This window comes from Somniosus microcephalus, chromosome 3 (genome assembly GCF_052327205.1).
Source record: "Somniosus microcephalus isolate GS21.2 chromosome 3, FLI_Smic_1.0, whole genome shotgun sequence".
Lineage (NCBI taxonomy): Eukaryota > Metazoa > Chordata > Chondrichthyes > Squaliformes > Somniosidae > Somniosus > Somniosus microcephalus.
In genome coordinates this window covers 115,847,689-115,871,582 of record NC_140989.1, presented here as the reverse complement: position 1 = coordinate 115,871,582, position 23,894 = coordinate 115,847,689, and the positions used below count along the sequence as shown (strand labels likewise).

The 23,894-nt window shown below is 45.6% G+C and overlaps 1 protein-coding gene across 3 annotated transcripts in view; it reads right to left on the bottom strand.

Annotated features, from left to right (window-relative positions):
• Positions 1 to 23,894, bottom strand: part of zdhhc14 (zDHHC palmitoyltransferase 14) — a 251,958-nt gene that overhangs the window by 94,132 nt on the left and 133,932 nt on the right. For 2 of the 3 annotated variants that reach the window (XM_085981519.1, XM_085981520.1), the window contains exon 3: positions 5,938 to 6,099. In XM_085981519.1, the coding sequence (XP_085837645.1) occupies positions 5,938 to 6,099 (162 nt within the window). The remainder of the gene's footprint in view (positions 1 to 5,937; positions 6,100 to 23,894) is intronic. The other variant, XM_085981521.1, reaches the window with a different exon arrangement.

Sequence of the window (23,894 nt, the reverse complement as noted above, 5' to 3'; positions counted from 1 at the left end):
TCTCCGATGCAACAACCATCTAATTTCTGCTGACAAAAGAGGTTTGATGAGTCTTGAATATAAGGACTCATCAAACAACATAGAATGTCAGTGTCAAACGATGATAATTCATCTGTCAAAAATTTTTGACAGGTGAAACGTCATACGCTGATGTTCTCTGTAACCGGCTTCCCCTTAATTGACCTGCTAAGCCCACTGGGTGGGCTTAACAAGGTCAATCAAGGGAAAATAGCGTGGGTTGGCCACAAGTCGATGGAGGCGGGACTAAGACCTGACAAGCAGCAGTCCCACCTCCAACACACTCCCATTGGCAAAAATCACCCCCAAAGAGTCTGCAAAGGGATATAGATAGGTTAAGTGAGTGGGCAAAAATTTGGCAGATGGAGTATAATGTGGGAAAATGTGAGGTTATCCACTTTAGTAGGAAGAATAAAAAAGCAAATTATTATTTAAATGGAGAGACACTACAAAATGCTGCAATAGAGAGGGATCTGGGGGTCCTCGTACATGAAACACAAAAAGTTAGCATGCAGGTACAGAAAGTAATTAGGAAGGCAAATGGAATGTTGGCCCTTATTGCAAGGGGGATGGAGTATAAAAGTAGGGAAGTCTTGCTACAACTCTACAGGGCACTGGTGAGACCACACCTGGAGTACTGCGTGCAGTTTTGGTCTCTTTATTTAAGGAAGCATATACTTGCATTGGAGGCAGTTCAGAGAAGGTTCACTAGGTTGATTCCTGAGATGAAGGGGTTGTCTTATGAAGAAAGGTTGAGCAGGTTGGGCCGATACTCATTGGAGTTTAGAAGAATGAAAGATGATCTTATTGAAACATATAAGATTCTGAGGGACTTGACAGGGTAGATGCAGGGAGGATGTTTCCCCTCGTGGGGGAATCTAGAACTAGGGGGCACAGTTTCAGGATAAGGGGTCGCCCATTTAAAACGGAGATGAGGAGGAATTTCTTCTCTCAGAGGGTCGTGATTCTTTGGAATTCTCTACCCCAGAGAGCTGTGGAAGCTGAGTCATTGAATATATTCAAGGTGGAGATGGACAGATATTTGAGCTATAGGGGAGTCAAGGGTTATGGGGAACGGGCAGGAAAGTGTCGTTGAGCCCAAGATCAGATCAGCCATGATCTTATTGAATGGCGGAGCAGGCTCGAGGGGCCAAATGGCCTACTCCTGCTCCTATTTCTTATGTTCTTATGTAGGTGGAGACTCAATACAGACATGAGATGGAGGGAAAGGAGAAGCAGTGTCAAAGTACACTTGAATTGGCGAAGAAAGGCTTATTGACAGTTCTGTTAAGTGAATATGCAGTTAATCCAGCCCCTCTTAGTGTGGACTAACTTAATGAAATCTAACCTCAGACCGAATTTTAAAAACAGGAAGACAACATTGATGGATTCTTAAGGGTTTTAGAATTGTTAGCAAACCACCATAAATGGGACATTTGGCAGAAAGAATGGTCATGTCAATTAGTGGTAAAGCACTTACTGAATTTTCACATGTGGATCCAATGGATAGTGTGGACTAAGAAATTGTAAAATGTGCAGGTGTCACAGCTTACTGAAGCATACAGGCTGAAGTTTAACAAGTTACAAATAAGCTCAGAACAGGACTTACCAAGAACTGGCAAGAGAGCTGTATGACATTTGGAAAATATGGTGAGAAGGGGAAAATGGAACAGGCTACATGTTAATTAATATCGAGATACTGTTTTGTGGAAGTGGTTCCAGAAGATTCAAGGATATGGCTGCTTGACCAGGAGTGTACTCTGAGTCGGCTGGCACAGCACGGATAATTTTGGGGCCTCACTAGCAAAGGGAAGCCGTTGAGCCCCACTCTAACTGACCAGTGGGCAAATCACAAAGTCAAATGATCAGTTTGCACCCTGTGAGCCCATGTCATATGGCCCAGTATATCACAGAGGGATTATACAACGGAAACTGAATGTACCCCATGGTATCGCTTTAAAAACAAAGAACCAATTACTGGTACGAAAGAGGGTACCTGGCGGAGCTGAGGAAATGAAGTGTGGCCATGTTGGAGGAGACTGCTGGTTGTGCAGGTGACCCTCAATGCAAAGAATGTGGTGCCATTCTTATACGCGGTCACATGTGGCAAACAGAAGGTTTACATGATACAGAGTGTATTCTGATGCTGTTCAACCATCAGTAGTGTGGAGTGATCTGTATATAAAGGGTGGATTGTCTGCATTCATGGTTTTGAGAACAGCTGTACCCATGGCATAAAACATGGCATAGAACATTGTGTGTGAACAGATGTTAAAGAAGCAGGAGGTTCAGCATTGTGCCATTTGAGAGTTTGTTAGGGAATGATTTGAATGATGGAGTTATGAACAACTTGCTTAATGAGGATGGTTAGAGCTAGAAAAGGAAGTCACCACAGTCAGCTGCAGCAGTCACCGATGGCAGTGTTCAAGGGCAGAGACTTCACCCAACTGATAGCTAGTGTGCCAGTTGCTGCTTCAACTCCAAGCACAGCGGAACGGAAGCAAAGCACCCAGAGATTGGCACTTGGTATACAGCTGTCAAGGGGAGCCTGTGTAATTCAAGCAGAGTTGGGACAAGGAGAGGTTCAGCATGTTCAGACGACCAGACTGAGAGCACTGACCTTACAGCTTAGCTTAAAATTTTAGGTTTAGTTCATCCAAGGAACATTATCGATCAATCAGGGATGCCTGACACAATGTGATAACGGTTTTATGTCACATCTAGTCGACTTCATGTGTCTTGCCTACTCAGATGCAGTTCTGAATCTCGACACAGGTGGTCACATAGTACAACAGCTGGGAGAACATCGAGCCAGGCATGACTGCTTTAGCTAAGCAGCAGTTAAATGAGTGGTAATAGCTGGTGGTGAAGCCCATCCATATTATTCAGTTACTGTCACTGGACAGATCTTGCTGAAGGAGAAACACAGGCAATGCAAAGTCAGCCAAGCAGTATCCGCTGTCTTTGTAATGTAGTGCATAAAACCGTTGCAAAAGCAATGTAGCAGGAGGGGCAGTTCTTTTGGGCAGGATTCCACATATCCTGTGGAATACTGGAAAAGAAACACGTGGTGGGCTACTTGCATGAGCAATGCACCAGAATACAGTTCTCAGCAGTTCCACGGTGATGGAACTAATAAGGAATGTCTTCGGGGATATTGATCTGAATGGAGATGCATCTTGTTTTGAAACAAACTTTAAATTTATCATTTCTTTTTGGAATTTTATAGATTGCAATGTATTGTACCAAGTTCAAAATGTTTCCTTTATGTTCTAAAGGTTGCCTTCTTCACTGTGTCAGGAGAGATCCACATCAATGTCTCATGAGCCAATGCCACTTCAAAGGTAGATGAGTCACCTCTATTTATGTGGACTGCTTAATGAGTGGTAGAAAGTTAATATTGATCACTGAGTCATCAATTGTTTATGTCTCTCCATGGTCTTTGCAATTGTCACATTAGAGGGTCCTTGGCTGTGACCTGAAAAGATGGAGGGGGCAATTGCTGTCAGATTTTTTTTACAGTTTACTCCTCTGAATTCTTAGTCTATTTTTGATTGGCAATTCTGTAGCCAGAAGCAGAGAATAAGTTTGACCAACTAGTCCACCAGTTCCCTTTTCACTGTACTATGTATGGTCGGAGGTAAATGGAGAACTCGGAGTTGTCTTGATCTAATAAAAGGATACATTATTTGAAGTGCTGCTGAGAACTGCTAAGGTTTCTGGATTTATATTGTTTTGAAAGACTGTCAGTTATGTTAAGATATTCTAATCTAGTGAAATCTGCTGTACATGTTCTAGCTTCCATTTATTTTTTGGGCTCTTCTGGTGGCAATCCATATCATTTCTAGCCCATGTCTCATTGGTAAAAAGATGAATTTCATGTGAAAGCAACCACTGGACCTAAAAAAGATAGAACATGGTACTTTCTAAATGGTGTAAAGCTAAAAACAGTGGTGATCCAAAGAGACTTGGGGGTTCAGGTACATAGATCATTAAAATGTCATGAACAGGTACAGAAAATAATCAAAAAGGCTAATGGAATGCTAGCCTTAAAATCTAAAGGATTAGAATACATGGTGGTAGAAGTTATACTGCAGCTATACAAAGCCCTGGTTAGACCACACCTGGAGTACTGTGAGCAATTCTGGGCACCACAACTTAGGAAGGATATATTGGCCTTGGAGGGAGTGCAGTGTAGGTTTTCCAGAATGATACCCAGACTTCAAGGGTTAAATTACGAGGAAAGATTACACAAATTAGGGTTGTATTCCCTAGAATTTAAAGGGATAAGGGGTGATTTGATTGAAGTTTTCAAGATATTAAAGGGAACAGATAGGGTAGATAGAGAGAAACTATTTCTGCTGGTTGGGGAGACTAGAACTAGGGGGCTTGGTCTAAAAATTAGAGCCAGAGCTTTCAGGAGTGGAATTAGGAAACACTTCTACACACAAAGGGTAGAAGAAGTTTGGAACTCTCTTCCATAAACAGCAATTGATGTTAGATCAATTGTTAATTTTAAGTCTGAGATTGATAGATTTTTGTTAACCAAAGGTATTAAGGACTATGTGCCAAAGGTGGGTATACGAAGTTAGGTCGCAGATCAGCCATGATCTTATTGTTTGGCGGAACAGGCTCGAGGAGCTAAATGGCCTACTCCTGTTCCTACGTTCCTAACACACAATATCAGTTTCAAAACTCACAAATCTTGATGTCTATTAGTCCAACATTGATGGGCGAGCTACTGTTGTGGTCATTTTAATAGTTAAAATTGCAAGAACAATGTTACATGATCTTATGTTGAAAATGCACTACACATATGGAATATAAAGTGGTCACTTAGGGTTTGTTCAAAATCACTGAAGCATTACAAAGCAAACTGAACACATATAATTATATTGTTAACATTGGACCTTATGGTCCATTGCAGCCCCCACAAGCTCGATATAGACAACCAGCAAAAACTGCACTAATTTTCCACTTCCCATCTCCATAGCAACAGGCATACACCAAGTGCCATGTGAGTACATTACATCCCTTCTTCTTAGACATTACATCACTGTTACTGTGTTATTATATCACATCACTTGCAATGGACAATATTTGCATTATTTTGTTAATATTTTAAATCACTTACCTAAAACATGGGGTATAAATGAGATCCATGATAGGATTCAGTTAATTACCAAGTAATAAATTTCACAGAGAATCTGGCCAACACACAATGTGCAACTTTTTGATCTGCTATCTAAGCATTTTTTTTTAAGTCACATTTTCAGTTCAGAAAAAGAATGTCACAAAAGGCTCAATGTTTAATATTGTGCTTTTCACTCTAAATAAAAACACAGTGCTGGTTGAAAATTTATGTATGCAAAAACTCACAAATCCTGATGAATTCATTAGCCCAATGTCATTTTAAAATGGCAGCCATCACATCACAAGCTCTAATAGTAAAAATATACCACACATATGGACTCTCATATAAAGTACAACTGTTCAAAAAGGTGACTAGTTAGGTACTGTACCTTGGGAAAACTGGGTTAGGGCATGTTTTTAATCAGCTTAATTTCAGGCTGTAAAATACACTGCAGTGTACTCTCTCTACTTTGAATTAGTGCACAAACTATTAAATATTTCAAGCCTGCATATATATTATAATAAAGGCTAGGAAGCAACAATAGGTTATAGTGGTTTTAATTAATCTTACTTTATGTATAAGGGAGCAAAAATGTGAACATTAGATGATGATTTTCTAATTGTATAACTCATCAAGTTCTAAAACTCTGAACAAATGGTATCTCACTTTTAATGGCAATGCTTCAGTACAATTATGGGTCTGATGCAAATTCACGAAAAAAATATTATTTCTTTTTCTCTTGCCATGAAATAATTTTTGAATCACCTCCCAAGAAAGTCACTTACCTACACAATTATCACAAAGGCTACAGTGAGAGGCACGTGGTGGCCGGAAGATTTTACAGGTAAAGCAGTACTTTAACTTGACTGTCTGCCCGTTAATTATCACCTCTTTTGTTCTGGGCGGAGGTCGATAACCACCTCCTGAACTTGAACCATTGGCAATATCTAAAAAAAGAGAAAAGCAAAGCAAAGTTTGAAAACCTATAGAATTATATAATTTATTTTAACATACACCATGATACTTATTTGAAAGCAAAGGCAAACAGCTATTGATAACCTCCTGTTAAACTATCACAAGATGCTTCAGCCTTAATTTTTTACACTGACAACAGGGTGCTGAACATTTTAATCTAAACCAAAATCAGAAATTGAGCACTGTGCTATTTAAGCAGAATGTTTTATCTTGCAACAGTTAACAGTGTGGCTTTGGTTGTCCACTATAAGATGCAGCAGCAGTAGATTTTCAAACAGGATTGCATTCCATTGACAAACTGTACCTGTTTTCAGTTAAATCATGAAATGGAGTGCTTTGCAAGGCAAGTCCTGTGCTATAAAAGTTGAACTGCTAGAAAATTATGCAATAAGAGAGTGACAGAAGACATAATGTTGTCGAAGCCCAGTCTGTCTAGCATTCTTGGCCACAGAAAGCTCAGTGGCAAGTAGGTTGCCAACTCTGGTCAGAGGCATTCCTGGAGGTTGGATGATGTGATGTTCTGACCACATGACATCTCACCATGTGATGCCTGTTTGCACGACGTCTGATCACATGACTTCTACAAATGTTACTGTAGTTACCTAATAAAGGTTGGGTATTGTTGAGTATTTTTGCGAGTGGTTTCGCGGCAGCAGCTGCTGTATGAGAAGTTCCAAGAACCAGGATGCCACCCATGAGTAGATGAAGAGGGGAAACTGAGGGCAGGGGGGAAGAGGGGAAACCAAGGGCAGGGGGTGGAGGAAGAGGCAAAACCAAAAGTGGGGGAACGATATGCAAAGAGGAGACCAGAGGTGGGAGGAACGTTGATTCCACCAGTAACTAAAGGTAACTCACTGAAATTGCACTGATAACTAATAATAATGCCGCGATATCCTACCTGTATCATAAAATCATAGAATAATGAGGCCATTCGGCCCAGCGAGTTTGCGCCAGCTCTTTCGAAGAGCAATCCAGTTAGACCGACTTCTACCTTGCAGAGGCTGAATGCCAACTCTCTGACACCCCCTCCTACCTCCCCCTGGACTATGACCCCACTACCGAACATTAAGCCATTGTTTCCAAGCCTGTCGCTGACCTCATCTCCTTTGGAGATCTTCCTTCCACGTTTGTCAACCTCATAGTTCCCCAACCCCGCACAGCCCCCTTCTACCTCCTTCCCAAGATCCACAAACGGGACTGCCCTGGTAGACCCATCGTTTCAGCCTGTTCTTGCCCCACGTAATGGATTTCTTCCCATCTCGACTCTTTTTTTCTCCCCTTGTCCAGTCTCTCCCCACATACATCAGCGACTCTTACAACAGTTTCCAGTTTCCTGGCCCCAACCATCTCCTTTTCACTATGCACGTCCAATCCCTCTACACCTCCATCCCCCACCAGGATGGCCTGAGGAGCTCCACTTCTTCCTTGAACAGAGGCCCAACCAGTCCCAATCCACCAACACCTTCGTCCGCCTGGCTGAACTTGTTCTCACATTGAACAACTTCTCCTTTGACTCCACTCACTTTCTCCAAATTAAAGGTGTTGCTATGGGAACCCGCATGGGTCCTAGCTATGCCTGCCTTTTTGTGGGATATGTGGAACATTCTTTGTTCCAGTTCTACTCAGCTTCCCTTCTTCACCTCTTTTTCCAGTACATTGATGATTGTATCAGTGCCGTTTCCTGCTCTTGCCCTGAACTAGAAAATTTCATTCATTTTGCTTCCAATTTCCACCCTTCCCTCACATTCACATGGTCCATCTCCAACTCTTCCCTTCCTCAACTTCTCTGTCTCCATTTCTAGGGATAGGATATCAACAAACATCCACTATAGGCTCACTGACTCCCACAGCTACCTAGACTACACTTCCTCCCACCTCGCTTCCTGCAAGGACTCTATTCCATTCTCCCAGATTCTCCATCTCCATCACATCTGTTCTGACGACGCCACCTTCCATACTAGTGCTTCCGATATGTCATCATTTTTCCTCAACCGAGGATTCCCCTCTACCGTGGTTGACATGGCCCTCGACCGTGTCCGTTCCATTTCCCGCACTTCTGCTCTCACCCTTTCCCCTCCCTCCCAGAACCACGACAGGGTTCCCCTAGTCCTCACCTTTCACCCCACCAGCCTCCACATTCAACAGATCATCCTCCGCCATTTCAGTCACCTCCAGTGTCATCCCACTACAAAACACATCTTTCCCTCCCCTCTCCTTTCAGCATTCTAGAGGGACCACTCCCTCCACGACACTCTGGTCCACTCCTCAATCACCCCCCTACACCCGCTCCTCTTCCCATGGTACCTTCCCGTGCAAGCGCAGGAAATACAACACCTGCCCTTTTACCTCCTTCCTTCCCACCGTCCAGGGTCCCAAACACTCCTTCAAGGTGAAACAGCAATTTACTTGTACTTTTTGCAATTTAGTATACTGTATTCGCTGCTCACGATGCGATCTCCTCTTAGGAGATTAAACGCAGATTGGGTGACTGCTTTGCTGGACACCTCCGTTCAGTCCTTAAGCGTGACCCCGAGATTCCGGTCGCCTGTCACTTTAACTCTCCGCTCCACTCCCACTCTGACCTCTCTGTCCTCGGCCTCTTGCACTGTTCCAATGAGGCTCAACGTTAGCTCGAGGAACAGCACCTCATCTTTTGATTCAGCACTTCTGGACTCAACATTGAGTTCAACAATTTCAGATCATAATCTCTGCCACCATTTTATCACATGCAGCTGTTGATGATTCCGCCATTCCCATTTACACCTCTTCTAGACTTATCTTTTCTTTCTTAACTTGTCCCATTACCATCTCCTTTTGCTTTGTACTATCATACCTTTTGTCATTTAATCTCTCTTGCCTTCCACCCTATCACAGACCTCCCCTTTTGTTCTTTGCTCTCCTGCCCGCTTTCCCTGCCCCTGCACTTGCTTAAAATCTGTTACATCTCTAACTTTATCCAGTTCTGACGAAAGATCATCAACCTGAAACGTTAACTCTGTTTCTCTCTTCACAGATGCTGCCTGATCTGCTGAGTATTTCCAGCATTTTCTGTTTTTATTTCTTATGTTCATTGTCTTCTCTCTAAACAGAGAGAAGCAGGAGGAGCACGCACGTGGTTTTGCCAGGATATCGGGCTTCCCCATGGTGCAGGGCACCATAGACTGCACACACGTGGCTTTGCGGGTGCCGCATATGAATGCTGAGATGTACTGTAACCGCAAAGGGTAACACTCACTTAATGTGCAGTTGGTGTGCGACATGCCCAGCACATCATGATGGTGAATGCCCGGTATCCTGGCAGCAGTCATGATGCCTTCATCCTGCGCCATTCCACTGTGCCAGCAATCTTCCAGCCACCACGTTGAAACCGAGGTGGCTGCTCGGCGACAAGGGCTATCCGCTCTACACTTGGCTCATGATTCCCCTCCGCTACCCCACCACTCGTAGCCAGCAATCATATAATGACAGCCATGCTGCCACGAGGAACCTCATCAAGGAGACCATTGGGCTGCTCAAGCTGCCTTGACCGCTCAAGAGAACTTTCCAGTACTCATCGGATCTGGTGTCCTAATTCGTGGTAGTCTGCTGCATCCTCCGCAACTTGGCCTTCATGAGGGCACAGCCCTTGCCACCAGGGGTTCCACAACCACCACAGGAGGAGGAAAAGGAGTAGTAGCAGGAGGAGGAGGAGGAAGAGGAGGAGGGAGGAGGCAGCCTGCAAATCCCTGTTCTAGACGGGCTGCCCATGAGCGCATCATCAGACTCCGCTTTCCCTGAATGAAACCCCAGATCCCTGTTGCTCAACATTTCCCCACCTTAGCATTCCTCTGTCAGTGAAGATCACAGCGTCCACTTGGCCACAATGCTGAAATTAAAGCCACCACAAAACAAACATTCCAGACATATGATTAATTCCAATATTATTGTGATGAAATATTCCATTCATCACTGCCTGTGACTGTGGTTGGTTTCAGGTTTCCCCTCACCATTGTATTGCCTGTGACTGTGGTTGGTTTCAGGTTTCTCCTCACCATTGTATTGTATATTGGAATGTATGGAATGTGTTGTGTGTAGGGCTCCGCCCATACCTGGCCTCTATGTAAGCCAGCTCAGTCTGGCCTCATATCCAGTACTGCAGAGCTCCAGATGGAAGATACCTCTCTCCACTGCGTGTTATCTTCTAAGTTAATAAAAGCCTTGTTTTGTTCCGCCAACATCGAGTCTCGGGATTATTGAGGCACATCAATTATATTACGAAGTCAACTAATCACCCATGTGCATTCCCTTAGTGTCCGTTTTTCATGTGCCTTTGCCTATTCTAGTGCTTCAACAAAGTGCTACCCCAGTGGCTGCAGCATGGCTGGTGGAAGGCAGCTGACTTTCCATGGGGGACACTGCATATGGCTTTGCAGGATGACCTCAAGCATCTCTGGGCCTGGAAGGTAGATTGCACCACCTTGGCATGGGTGGCAGCAGTCTAGGCTGCCTGGCTGACAGGCAACTGCAATACCACTGGCATAGTGGCAGTGGTGGAAGTATGAATGCTGTCATCCTGAGACAGGACAGCAGGTTCGAACTCCACGGAGCCACTGCCACTCCCCTGAGGCGGCGCCTCAGCATTCCTAGCCATCTGTTGGAGGACAGATTGCTGGACTGTTGCAACACCCTGAAAGCCCCTTTCCACACTCGTAAACCCAGCCACGATGGCAGCAGTCTGAGCTTGCGTGGTAGCAAGCTGAGCCTGCATGACCGAAGTCTGAGCTTCCACTGCAGCACTCAGACGTTGGGTCACATCCGCTTGTGCTGCAATGGAAGCTGAGACATCGCCCATCAGACCAGTGGTTGGGTCCACAAGTGCACTAATGGAGTTGCTCATCACTTCTATGCTGGAAATCATGGGCTCCAACCTCTGCGCAAAGCTTGTGCAAGGTTGCAGCTGGACTCTTCCATGTGCCTTGATAGTGATGAGAGGCTCTTCTGACAGGCCTGCCATTGCACCAAGCATTTCTGTGTGCATGCCCATCACAACTTCTTCTGAAGGCCGCCCCATTGAAGTCCTCATCGGAGTTCTCCGGGGAGCTATAGATATGTGAAGAGAAAAAGATTGGTAAAGTCAAGCTGAGGTCCCTTGCAGTCAGAATCAAGGGAATTTATAATGGGGAATAAAGACATGGCTGACCAATTAAATACATACTTTGGTTCTGTCTTCACAAAGGAGGACACAAATAAACTCCCAGAGATGTCGGGGAACACAGGGTCTAATGAGAGGGAGGAACTGAATGAAATCAGTATTTGTAGGGAAATGGTGTTAGGAAAATTGACGGGATTGAAGGCCGATAAATCCCCAGGGCCTGATAATCTACGTCCTAGGATACGTAAGGAAGTGACCCTAGAAATAGCAGATGGATTGCGTCATCTTCCAAAATTCTATAGACTCTGGAACAGTTCCCATGGATTGGAGGGTAGCTAATGTAACCCCACTATTTAAAAAAGGTGGTAGAGAAAAAACGGGGAATTAAGCCTGACATCGGTAGTGGGGAAAATGCTAGAGTCCATTATAAAAGATGTAATAGCAGAGCACTTGGAAAACAGTGACAGGATCGGACAAAGTCAACATGGATTTACAAAAGGTAAATCATGCTTGACTAAATCTACTGGAATTTTATGAAGATATAACTGGTAGAATAGATAAGGGAGAACCAGTGGATGTGGTGTGTGATAAAAATAATAACTTCTGGGAAGTTATGTCATCACTTCCTGTGAACTGTGAACTATGAACTGTGTACATACCTCACTTCCTGTCATATGTCACTTCCTGTTGGACTGGTATAAATACTGGTCTGTTCAGTATTGTAAGAGGCTTCTACCAGAGGCATGGTAAAGACCTCTCTTGTATATAGTGTGTTTATAAGTTACTTAAAGCTTACTTTAAAGTTACTTGATGGTAAGTCTCCTTTTTCTTACATCAATTTAAGTAACTTAGTATTTACACTGACAAATACTAGACCTTCAGACAAACTCAGAAGTTAAGGATCCAGGGAACCACCCATCATGGAGAAAATCCTTAGACCTATTCGTCTGGACTTGGACCCGAATACACCAGCAGCTGGCAGGGTATGGAAGCATTGGTATCGTACTTTTGAGAATTTTCTGGATGAATGTAAAGCGGATGCTCCTGCTAAATTGAAGATACTTGTCAATTATGTGACCCCAAAAGTGTTCGAATATGTTGATGAATGGGATAGTTACGAAGAGGTGATTCGGGCACTTAAGAAACTGTATGCGAAGACCCCAAATGAGGTCTATGCTAGACATCTACTGGCCACAGCCCGACAAGGGCCAGGGGAATCAATTGACGAATTCCTGCAAGAACTTCGCAGGCTCAGCGTAGATTGTAACTTTCAGGCAGCCTCAGCCGAGCTGTACCGCCAAGAAATGATTTGTGATGCTTTCATCTGCGGGATTGCCTCTCCATTTATACGCCAGCGTCTACTAGAAAGTAAAACACTTGAGCTACAAAAAGCTTTTGACCTAGCTTGTTCACTGGATTTGGCAAAGAGAAATGCAGACCTCTATCAGCTGCCCAGATCTCGATCTGCTGCTGTAGCTGCAACCAGACAATTCAAGCGGTCTCAGGTGAACCCTATCATGGGGGAATCTAATTCTGATAATTCTGATGAAGAAGAGGAGGACGACCCCACTTTAGCAGCCTCTTGGCAATCTAGGAAGGAATGCTTCTTTTGTGGAGATGCTTTTCACCCTAGGAAAACCTGCCCTGCTCGCAATGCAATCTGCAGTTATTGCGGGAAAAAAGGACACTTTGCTAAAGTTTGCCTATCAAGGGCCTCTACGAGGGCCAATCCAGCTAAGGCCTACCGAACTGCCCCAATTAGGGCCTATCGAGATGCTCCAGCTAGGACCTATCAAGCTTCCTCTCGAGCTCTCTCCCGAAGAAGCACACCGAGAGTTTTAGCCACTCTCTGTGCAACGACACCAATTACAGCTGCTTGCCCACAGAACCTGTCTCATGCAGCCACAAAAATTTCAATTAAAGGGCATACCTTAGATGCCTTAATTGACTCAGGAAGTACTGATAGTTTCATTAAGGAACAGATTGTTGCGAAATTGAAACTACATGTCTTCCCATCGGACCAGGCAATTGCGATGGCCCAGTCATCACTTAATACCAGAATCTCCGGCTTTTGTGTTGTTGATATGACACTTCATGGTCGTATGTATCCCTCCACCCGACTTTCGGTGCTCAAGGACTTATGTAGTGATCTCCTCTTAGGGCTGGACTTCCAAAAACAGCATAAGAAACACACCATTGAGTTTGGTGGATCCAAACCCGGACTTACTATTTCTAATATACCGTCTAAATTACCATTTTGTGCATTATCAGCAGCTTCACTTGATGAACCCTCATTATTTGCCAGTATTCCGCCTCAATGCAAACCGATAATAACGAAATCGCGGCGCTTTAATCAGGAAGACCAATCTTTTATTGCGGCTGAAATCTCTCGACTTCTAGCAGAGGATATCATTGAACCATGTTCGTCGCCCTGGCGGGCTCAAGTCGTCATTGTCAAGAACCCTCTAAAACCTCACAAACAGCGACTATGCATCGATTATTCGCAAACCATCAATCAATATACCGACTTGGACGCCTACCCATTGCCACGCATTGATGATATGGTTAATAAACTGGCCGAATACAAAGTGTTCTCAACTTACGATTTAAAAAGTGCCTATCATCAGTTACCCTTGAAGGTCTCAGATAAGCAGTACACAGCCTTTGAGGCTAATGGACGGCTGTACCAATTTTGTCGCCTCCCATTCGGGGTTACTAATGGAGTGGCTGTCTTTCAACGGGCAATGGATGGCCTGGTTAAGCAGGAAAACCTAAGGGACACTTTTCCCTATCTTGATAACATTACCATTGCAGGTCACGATCAACAGGAACACGACTCCAACCTCCAAAAATTTCGGGATGCCCTCCATCGCCGTAATTTGACCTTGAATGAATCCAAATCTGTTGAGTCGCAACCGACCATCAACATCCTTGGCTACTGCGTAGGCAATGGTATCATTAAGCCAGACCCAGAAAGACTTCGCCCGCTCCAAGAGCTCCCGTCACCTAAGAATCCGGCTTCTTTACGTCGGGCTCTCGGTCTGTTTGCATACTACGCTAAATGGATTCCTCATTTTTCGGACAAAATCCAACCCTTGCTGCATGCTAGATCATTTCCATTGGGAACAGCGGCTGTTGCAGCCTTTAACCTTCTCAAACAACAGTTGGAGAAAGCGGCTCTTCACTCCATTGATGAGAATCTCCCTTTCATGGTCGAATGTGATGCCTCGGAGGTGGCGATCTCGGCTACTCTGAATCAGGAAGGTCGTCCTGTAGCATTTATGTCCAGGACCTTACAAGGTGCCGAGCTACATTATCCTCCGGTTGAGAAAGAAGCCACAGCCATCATAGAGGCAGTACGGACGTGGAACCATTTTCTAGCTCGCCAGCACTTTACATTGATCACGGACCAACGATCAGTCGCCTTCATGCTCGATAATCGAAAACGAACCAAAATTAAGAATAATAAAATACAACTTTGGAGGATGGAACTGGCCTCTTTTGGTTATACCATTCTCTATCGGCCTGGCAAGGAGAATGTGGCCCCGGACACCCTCACACGGGCATTCTGCTCCACTATGTCATCCTCCACTCTCATGGATGTCCACAATGGTTTGTGTCATCCTGGCGTTACGCGCATGCTACATTTCGTACGATCACGGAATCTCCCTTTTTCCACTGGAGATGTAAAGAAAATATGCTCAGAATGCCGGCTTTGTGCGGAATTAAAACCTCAGTTCTTCCGCCCCTCAGATGGTATACTCATACATGCAACCCAACCGATGCAACGACTTAGCATCGATTTTAAGGGCCCAGTGCCCTCTTCAACTCGGAACACATATTTGCTCACCATGATCGACGAATATTCACGTTTTCCATTTGCCTTCCCCTGCTCCAATATGCTGGCGTCCACAGTAATCTGCTGCCTTGAGCAGGTATTTTCTCTCTGTGGCATGCCGGCTTATATTCACTCAGATCGGGGTCCATCCTTTATGTCAAGGTAACTCAAGGACTACCTCTCAGAACGGGGAATTGCTACAAGCAAAACACCATACCATCCCATCGGAAATGGGCAGGTAGAGAGGTATAACGGTATCATCTGGAATTCCGTACGTCTCGCTTTAAGATCTCGGGGCCTACCAGACCAGCAATGGGAAACAGTGCTTCCGGATGCATTGCACTCTATACGGTCCCTGCTTTCTACAGCCACAAATACTACACCTCATGAGCGGTTCTTTGGATTCCAGCGTCGCTCATCTCATGGGACATCACTCCCATCATGGCTAACTACTCCTGGACCTGTATTACTCCGAAGATACGTTCGGACGTCTAAAAATGACCCTCTTGTAGACGAGGTCGAACTAACCGATGCCAACCCCACCTATGCAAACATACGATATTCCGACGGCCGAGAATCTACCGTATCATTACGGGATCTGGCTCCCTGCCCACCAGGACCTAGTAGGACATCGGGTGATGGCATTTCACCAGGAAACTCTTGGGACCTATCGGGTACCCCTCTCCAGGATCCTGATCGGACACCAACTAACTTGGTGCCGGTCGAACCCCGTGCTCAAGGTTGCGACCCTCCCAGTACCGCGCATGAAAGTACTGATCCGCCACAGACCAGCTCTGCACCTCCCTCTGAACAGAGGCAGTCCGACTTTGAACCTATTGGGGCTCGTACTCGAAGCCATGATCTCCCCGACCCTTCACAGGGCAATCCAGGCCACACAGACTCTGACCAATGGCCAACCGCATGTAAGCGGACCAGCGACCCTCTACGACGGGAATCCAAACGGGTGCGACTCTTCCTTGTTCGGCGGCTGCGGACCAAAAGGTAGACCACAGCCTCCTAATCCTGCAGGAGGGAAGAATGTGATAAAAATAATAACTTCCGGGAAGTTATGTCATCACTTCCTGTGAACTGTGAACTATGAACTGTGTACATACCTCACTTCCTGTCATATGTCACTTCCTGTTGGACTGGTATAAATACTGGTCTGTTCAGGATTGTAAGAGGCTTCTACCAGAGGCATGGTAAAGACCTCTCTTGTATATAGTGTGTTTATAAGTTACTTAAAGCTTACTTTAAAGTTACTTGATGGTAAGTCTCCTTTTTCTTACATCATGGTGTATTTGGACTTTCAGAAGGCTTTCGATAAGGTCCCGCATAAGAGACTAGCGTGCAAAGTTAAAACACATGGGATTGGGGGTGAGGTGCTGACTTAGATAGAAAACTGGTTGGCAGACAGGAAGCAAAGAGTTGGAATAAACGGGTCTTTTTCCGAGTGGAAGGCAGTGACTAGTGGGGTACCGCAGGGATCGGTGCTAGGACCCTAGTTATTCACAATATATATTAATGATCTAGACGAGGGAACTAGATGTAACATCTCCAAGTTTGCAGATGACACAAAGCTGGGTGGGCGTGTGTGCTGTGAGGAGGATGCAGAGAAACTCCAGTACGATTAGGACAGGTTGGGCGATTGGGCAGATGCATGGCAGATGCAGTATAATGTGGATAAATACGAGGTTATCCACTTTGGTGGCAAAAACAGGAAGGCAGATTATTATCTGAACGGCAACAGATTGGGAAAAGGGGAAGTGCAACGAGACCTGGGTGTCCTTGTGCACCAGTCGCTGAAGGTAAGCATGCAGGTGCAGCAGGCGGTTAAGAAGGCAAATGGTATGCTGGCCTTCATAGCGAGGGGATTTGAGTACAGGAGCAAGGATGTCTTGCTGCAGTTGTACAGGGCCTTGGTGAGACCACATCTTGAGTATTGTGTGCAGTTTTGGTCGCCTTATCTGAGGAAGGATGTTCTTGCCATGGAGGGAGTGCAGCGAAGGTTCACCAGATTGATACCTGGGATGGCAGGAATGACGTATGAAGAGAGATTGGGTCGATTAGGCTTATATTCGCTAGAGTTTAGAAGAATGAGAGGGGATCTCATTGAAACTTATAAAATTCTAACAGGACTGGACAGACTAGATGCAGGAAGGCTGTTCCCGATGGCGGGGGAGTCCAGAACCAGGGGTCACAGTCTAAGGATAAGGGGTAAGCTAGTTAGGACTGAGATGAGGAGAAATTTCTTCACCCAGAGAGTGGTGAATCTGTGGAATTCTCTACCACAGAAGACAGTTGAGGCCAGTTCAATAATATATATTCAAGAAGGAGTTAAGATATATTTCTTAAGGCTAAGGGGATCAAGGGATATGGGGAGCAAACAGCGACAGGGTACTGAATTTGGATGATCAGCCATGATCACATTGAATGGCGGAGCAGGCTCGAGGGGCCGAATGGCCTACTCCTGCTCCTATCTTCTATGTTTCTATGATCTGGCACCTGCACTACCCTTTCCCTCTGCTCTAGCTGCATCCCACTCGCGCCCAGTTGCTCACTATGTGCAGATCCTGCCACTATACCACCCTCTAAAGTTTACACAGTGCCATTTTCTGAGCAGGTGCCTATGAGGGCCAGATTGAGTGACGGTGTCTCTTCTTCCCCATCACTCTCCTCCTCTACTTCTTCCCGCACTGGCTGGGCTGGTGGCAGTTCTTGGGTATCTGGCTGGAGAAAGGCAAAAGGGTCGGGTTGTGGTGCGGGGAGGGGGGAAAGCAAGCTGTGCATGCTTACACCATCAACAGCTTGTAAGTGAGAAGAGATTGTGGGATGTGGGGGAAGTGGGATGTGAGAAGAAGGATTAGGTATGAGCATACTGTCATCATCAATGCTTTCAGCCTCGCCGATCACCACGGCCTCGGTGACTACACCTCCAACTATATCCAGAAACATCTCCTCCAGCTAAGTCAGGTTCTGGAGCTATGCTTGCCCTCCACCTGTTCGCTCCTGCTTGCACGGTTATGCATCACATTGGCCTGCAAGAGAAAGGGAAATGTGTCAGTGAGTGTGGTGCAATGTGTTTGGGTGATGTGCCTGTCATGGTTGAATAGCTGGCATTGTGTGCAAGGTGTGAGGTGTAGGTGTGGTTAAGTGTGTGAGGGTGAGCTGAAACTATGATTGTGACATATGAGTCGTGATTTACAGAGATTGTCGATAGGTGAGTGATGGGGGTGTGGTGCACTGAGCAGTGTGTGAGGTTAGTGGTGTAGTTGGTGGGATATGGCATTTGAAGATGCTTTCACTGACCTTGACCACTTGTGTGAGGTCATTAAATGTCTTCTGGCACTGGATTCAGGTTTCAGAGGAAAATTTGTTGGCACTGACTGCTTCAGCTATCTGCTTCCACTGCCTTCGTATAGTCTGTCTGGAAGGCCTCCTGGTCCCCTGCGGATAGAGGACCTGTCTTCTCCTATCAACCCCCTGCACCACGGCCTCCAGTGCTACCTCCAAGAACCGAGGTGCCCTTTCTCTGCCCTGTTGTGGCATTGTTAACTTCCCCTTTGCTTAGCTCCACTCAGAATGAGGTACTTCTTTTACAAAGCACCTCCCCTTTAAGAAGTGCAGATAGCATTTCACTCTGCAGGCAACTTTTAAATACAGAGCAGACTTCCCAAATTATTGGGCCCCCTCCCGAGTGCTGAGTCAACCAGCAGCACATTCAGCACTGCGCTCAGTGCTTCAATCATGTTAATGAGCAGGCAACACGAATTTTGCGTGCTGCCTGCATTACTTTCAATGGCCGCAGGCAGATTGCGCATTGTGTCCTGTGCCGGTTTACAGGCCGAATACAATTTAGTCCCCTATGCCTCTATATATAAAGCCCAGGATCCCATATGCTTTATTAACTGCTTTGTTAATTTGTCTTGCCACCTTCAAAGATTTGTGCACAAGCCCCCCCAGGTTTCTCTCTTCTTGCACCCCGTTTAAAATTGTACTTCATTGTCATAAGAGTGGCTCAGTAGTACCATCATTGACTGAGCTCAACAAGTCCTGAAGGACAGATCTACTACCCTGGGTTTGCATCAGATGGTGCTAGAACCAACATAAGGTGTTGTATCCGTGTGTTAATGGAGACACGGAATGCAGGAGTTGGTTTAACTGAACAAAGTCTGGAGGTGAACTAAAAGATACAAGACACTATACAGGCTTATATAGCCCGAGTGGCCACTACTGGCATTACAGTACACAGGGGCTCTTAAGGCACATACACCACAATTCCTCCCCTTTTAGACAACCAGTACATAACATTTTAAGTAATCATTAATTAACATGTTTACAAGAACAATAATCTACACATTTGCTGCAGTTAATCAATTATAAGTCAGTCTCTCTGGAGGCTTCCTGACTCGGTCCGGATAACGCCTCGGTGGTGTAGTAGTTTTCGGTGGTGTAGTAGGTTCTTTTGGCAAGGTCGATTCGGCTTGAATGCCAGTGTCGGGTTCATCTGGTTCCAGTATCACCGGATCGGAGGTAGATCTATGGGTATCTCTGCTTCATCATTAGGCGTATAGAGTTGTGGTGTAGGTTGTCCCTTTTCAGATGACTCTATGATCTGGTCAGCATGGCGCCTTATTATGCTTTCTCCAATGTCCACGGTATACATCAGCGGTCCTAGTCGTGTGCAAATAGTTCCAGGCTGCCATTTCTCGGTACGGTAGTCCCGGGCCAAAACTTGTTGACCTATCTGGAAGGTTCCAGTTGGCCTTTCATTCATGCCTTGAAATTGTCGGTTCTCTACGTCCCTTCTGATGTTTGGCTTGATCAAATCCAGCCGGCATCTTAGTCTTCTATTGAAAAACATCATGGCGGGAGTTTGGTTTGTAACCACATGTGTTGCATTCCTGTACGCAAACAAGAAGTTATCTACCTTATGTTGTAGATTTATGTCTTCATTACCCATGGCCTTTATGGCCTTCTTGAAGGACTGGACAAACCTTTCAGCTAATCCATTGGTGGCGGGATGGTATGGGGCGGACGTGTAGTGCTTAACCCCATTGTTTTTTAAGAACTTCCTGAATTCTTCGGACACAAATTGCGGTCCATTATCAGAACAGATCTGTTCAGGCAGCCCATTCCTGGCAAATATGGTCCTTAATACTGTGATGGTTTTTTCCGTGGTGGTGGAGGACATCTTTATTACCTCCGGCCACTTGGAGTGTGCATCAACCGCGATTAAGAACATTGAGTCTATAAATGGACCAGCAAAGTCGATATGTACCCTTTGCCATGGAGATGAGGGCCACTCCCATGGATGTAGAGGGGCTTGTGGTGGGGCGTTTTGGACCTTCTGGCATCCTAGACAGCTCTTGGTCATTTCTTCGATGGCTCCATCGATACCTGGCCACCACACAAACGCTCTGGCTAGGTTCTTCATTTCCACTCCACCCAGATGCCCCTCGTGAAGCTCCTTTAGCACTTTATCCTGGAGTTTGGGTGGAATCACCACTCTGGATCCACACATCAAGGTTCCTCGGCACACTGACAGCTGTTCTCCTCTTTGCGAGAATGCTGGCAACAGTGGTTCGCCATGTGCTGGCCATCCCTTCACCGTTAAATCGTAGACTCGTGAGAGAGTCGGGTCATTTCTCGTTTCCTTTTCAATGGTAGAATTTGTTACTGGTAGACATTCCACTATGGTTGAGTGGAACATCTCCACTGGGTCAACTGTAGGTGCCTCTTCTACCGTTGGCAACGGTAGACGCGAGAAACCGTCAGCATTTCCATGCTGTTTTGATCCTTTGTATTCTATGTCATATTGGTGTGCCCCTAGGAAAAGGGACCACCTCTGTAGCCTTTGCGCTGTCATAATGGGAACGCCCTTTTTAGGGTTGAATATGGAGACGAGGGGTTGATGGTCAGTCAACAAGGTAAATTTTTGTCCGTGTAGGTAATGGTTGAATTTCTTCACTCCCCATACCAGGCTGAGTGCTTCCCTGTCGATCTGGGCATAGTTACGCTCAGCTGAGTTCAATGAGCGTGACGCAAAAGCTATCGGCCGCTCTGAGCCATCAGGGAATCTATGCGATAATACCGCTCCTATTCCGTAAGGGAATGCATCGCACGCCAGTCTGATTGGCAGTGATGGGTTGTAATGAGCCAAAACTTCCTTGGACGTGATCAAGCCTTTGCATTTATGGAAGGCACGTTTACAGTCTTCGCTCCATTTCCAATTTACTCCTGTTTGTAGCAGTTCGTTAAGAGGGTGCAGAACAGTTGACAAGTTCGGTAAAAATTTATGATAGTAATTTATCAATCCCAGGAACTACCTTAATTGTGAGACATTTTCAGGTGCAGGGGCTTTTATGACCGCTTCAATTTTTTCAGGTGACTTATGCAACCCTTCTTCGTTAATTATGTGGCCACAATATGATATTTGTTTCTGGAAAAATTTGCACTTGGGGCGATTTGCTTGTAGGCCCCGTTCTCTCAGCCTAGTGAGCGCCTGCTCCAAATTGGCAAGGTGCTCATTGTCGTTTTCTCCTGTTACAAGGATGTCGTCTAGGTAGCATTGAGTCCTCGGAATCCCTTGCAGGACTTGCTCCATAGCTCTTTGCCAGATAGCTGGAGCTGATGCTACTCCGAAAACCAGTCGATTGTACTGGTACAGGCCTTTGTGTGTTTATCGTGAGATACTTTTTAGAGGCCTCCTCAACCTCCATCTGTAGATATGCCTGTGCCAAGTCAATTTTGGTGAAACGTTTCCCTCCGGATAGTGAGGCGAAAATATCTTCTATCCTCGGAAGAGGATACTGTACCGTGTGAAGGACCGGGTTTACAGTCACCTTGAAGTCCCCACAGATGCGAATTTTTCTCTGTTCTTCAGCTTTATCATTATTCAACGTTTTCTTCATGACCGGGACGATGGGTGTTGCCCACTCGCTCCAATCTATCTTGGATAACACGCCTGCCTTTTCCAAATTCTCCAGCTCTGCCTCGACTGCTGGACGAATTGCGTATGGCACCGGCCTTGCCTTAAAAAACTTGGGAATTGCCGCATCTTCCACTTTTATTGAGGCGGTGACGCCTTTCAAGGTTCCTAGTTCCTGTTGAAACGCTTCTTTGGCGTTGGCCAAGATGTCTTTTAATCGTTCAGGTATGACATCATCATCATTTTTTTTCTTACTGGTCACCGTCAGTGCCTGAATGGAGTGCCAGTCTAAATGTATCTTCCTGATCCATTCACGTCCCAACAGCGGTGGACCACCATCTTGCAGAACGTATAAATACAACTTCTGTATTTCCTTGCCGTTGTATACAACAGGCACCCTTATTTTCCCTCTGGGGTATACTTTCTGCCTCGTATATGTTTTCAAGATAATGGATGTGTCTTTCAAAGGTATATGCGGAAATAGCCGCTCGTAATCCCGTCGACTTATGACGGTCAGAGCTGATCCTGTATCTAGCTCCATTTTAACTGGGGACCCCGCTATCGTGAGGGTAACCCAAATGGTCTGGTAATCTTCTTTGGCAATTACATTATGTAATTTGAGACAGCTTAGTCTCGTTTCCAGATTGGCAACGCTCTTCTGGTCTTCGGAGCTACTGTCCGTCATCATTTGTACCTTTCTGTACTTTTCCTTATTGATTTTTTTTCTGTCAGTGGATTTTTTGTTTCCAGATCGGCATACACGTGCAATGTGTCCCGTCTTTCCACATTGCCTGCATGCTTTGTCCTTGAACCAGCAGTCCCTCGGGTCATGGGTGGATCTGCCACAGCGATAACATCTCTCGAAACCCTGTGTCATTTCATGGGTGCCGAAGTCCTGTGGCTTTTGCTGTATCTCTGCAGCTCCTCTTGCTGCTGCTTCGTATGATACAGCCACACTGAAAGCCTTGTCCAGTGCTAAATCTTTCTCAGAAAGTCGCCTTTTCTGTGTTCCTTCACTTAGGAGACCGCAGACAAATTTGTCTCGAAGAGAATCTGCCAGTCCTGCCCCGAATTGGCAGTGCTTTGACAGCTTTCTTAATTCGGTGAGGTAATCAGCGTTACTTTCATTCTTGTGCTGATTCCTCCTGAAGAATTTGAATCGTTCCGCTATCAGCAGCGGTGTTGGGTTTAAGTGCTCCTGTAGGGTATCAACAATCTCTTTAAAATTCTTGTCCATCGGTTTGGCTGGAGTGATTACGTTTCGTAACAGCCCGTATGTCCTTGCGCCCATTAGATTTAGAAGTACCGATGCCTTTTTATCATCCTCTATTTCATTCGCTGTGCGATATACCTCCACTCTTTCCACATATGTGGTCCAATCCTCTGCATCACTATCGAAAGCAGTAATATTGCCAGTCTTCGACATCCTGGGAAAAAAAATGGTGCCTCCCGCACTTTCCTTTCTTCCCTGCCGAGAAAAAATGGCGCCTCCCGCCGCTGACAACGCTGTTCTCCGCGGTTTTTATTTATACAGATATTTTTAATAGTTGGAGACTCGTTCCCGCCGGACTCTCTGGGACTTTTCCCTCCCTCTGCTTGGTCCGAACGCCGACCTGCTTTGCAGCGCTGGCCGTCTCCCGAGTGCTCCACCCTCCGTCTCTGTTTGCCTCCGCCTTCGCTGCTCGGCCCCGCTGCAGAGCCAGCCGATCGAGCCCCAGCCCGCTGCCCAGGAAGGATTATTGCAGTACCTGCCACCAGCCCGGCTAGCTGGTGAAACCAGAGTTTTTTCTTTTTTTTTCTCTTCGACCTTCGTCTGAGGAATCGATCTCCTTGAGGTGCTGCCGAATTGCAGGTAAGTCCGTTTCCA